Here is a 1611-nt window from a genome sequence, read left to right as displayed (position 1 = left end):
GGGGGAGGGAGAGAGAGAGAGAGAGAGAGAGAGAGAGAGTCAAAGGCCGCCGGCCATATTAGTCTATTTTATTTCCGACCCAACCTAAATAGATGCAACACGAAACGGTTATTATGCAATTGGCTAAGTTGGGTAGCTCTGGAGCTCAAGCTGACATCAAAAGAAACGACCCAACTTTATAACTGACAATCATAAACCAACATGTGCAAATTATTAAATTGCTGATAGTTTACTGCCAGAATAAGCGAATGAACCCACTACACGTGATAAGTTTCGCCATGAAAGATTCTTGATTAGACATTATAAGGTGCGTTCAGAACTGGAGAGGAAAGTACAAGAGCTCACGATGGCGTCTGCAGGACACTGGCCTTACGGAACGAGCTCTTTTATCAACGGACATGGATACAATATGAATAGATAAGGTAATGCAAGCTAGCGACAGCTGCTTGAAACAGCAGAAGAAAGGGAGGGAAGAGCTATATGCCTGTCATGGCTATTGAGCTAGCAAAAGAGAGGAAGAAAAATGATCAGCACTTGGCGCCAATGCGAAGGTTAAGGTTGCAGCGCTTGGCGAGCGGGATGATGGACGATGCGTCCACGACGCCCTTGCGGTACTCGGAACAGAAGCAGCTGGGATGCAGCACTGCCTTCACCGCATTGCAGCACTTACCATCCGTGGCCCCCTTCGTCCCCACGCAGTTCAGCAGCAAGAAGGGGCTGCACAATGCAGCCTCCATCCTCACGGGCATGAATCCCACGTACAGAACCAGCATTACCAGCACAGCGGCTTGCTGTCTCTTGTCCATTGACGCTATCCCTCCTCTCTCACCAAACTCCACAGTACTGCACAAGCAAGCGTCTTCCTTGTGTAAGCCGCTGCAGCTCGTTCGTTGACTGTCGACACTGGCCATTTGAGCAAGGCATGGGCTTTTATAGGTCAAGCCTCCAATGCACTGCCTGCAATTTTCTAGAGAAATTCACCTTTCAGAATTTACACAAGTGGTGCATTATGATAGCCATGGACTCATGGAGAGCCTTCAAGGCAGTGACTGAGATGGATTCACAATTTCGCCGCTTAGGCTAGATGCTCATCATAGAAACTTGAAAAAGAGACCCGAGAGGATCTTTTTCTGTGAGATGGGCTGATTTTTTATTTTTATTTTGTGGCCATTTCATTATAATTTTTGTGAAATTTTGAAGCATCTTGTTTCAATTTCCTTAATAAATAAAAAGCTCGTTGATGGGCGGTGAGGGGGTGTCCCGTTTTTCCAAAGGACACATTGAATGGGCTGAAGTAGGTGGAACCAGCCATGCACTTTGCACTGCAGCCTTTACTTCGAATTTTGAAAATGCGACAGCAATGGTCCTCGCAATTGAAAGGGCAGACTCGAGAGGCAGGTGTGTGAGGTGACGATGTGGACGCCCTTTGGCCTTGCCCCCTGCTCTTTCTTATTATTTAGGTAGGCTATTGGCCTAAAATAACTATAGTCTCTTAATATCGCCTCTCTCACTCCACCCACTTCTTAAAAGATGTACCGCGCTTAAGGTAGCACGTCACCACCCTCTTTCCTTCCCTACCCAGCGCCCAGAAAGCCCACGAGTCTTTTTTAG

At 47.1% G+C, this 1611-nt stretch overlaps 1 protein-coding gene across 1 annotated transcript; it reads left to right on the top strand.

Moving 5' to 3' along the window:
* The first annotated feature begins 222 nt into the window (after positions 1-222).
* On the top strand, positions 223-931 carry LOC147449827 (uncharacterized). The gene has a single exon (XM_086522703.1). It carries the CDS (start codon positions 481-483, stop codon positions 892-894), a length of 414 nt encoding a protein of 137 aa, XP_086378829.1. The 5' UTR covers positions 223-480; the 3' UTR covers positions 895-931.
* Positions 932-1611: the final 680 nt, after the last annotated feature.

Source organism: Adiantum capillus-veneris, chromosome 10 (assembly GCF_014529385.1).
Source record: "Adiantum capillus-veneris isolate H3 chromosome 10, ASM1452938v2, whole genome shotgun sequence".
Lineage (NCBI taxonomy): Eukaryota > Viridiplantae > Streptophyta > Polypodiopsida > Polypodiales > Pteridaceae > Adiantum > Adiantum capillus-veneris.
This window is presented reverse-complemented; position numbering and strand designations above follow the sequence as displayed.

Excerpts from the sequence above, each read along its gene's own strand:
- LOC147449827 (XM_086522703.1), top strand. The coding sequence starts at position 481 with ATGCCTGTCATGGCTATTGAGCTAGCAAAAGAGAGGAAGAAAAATGAT.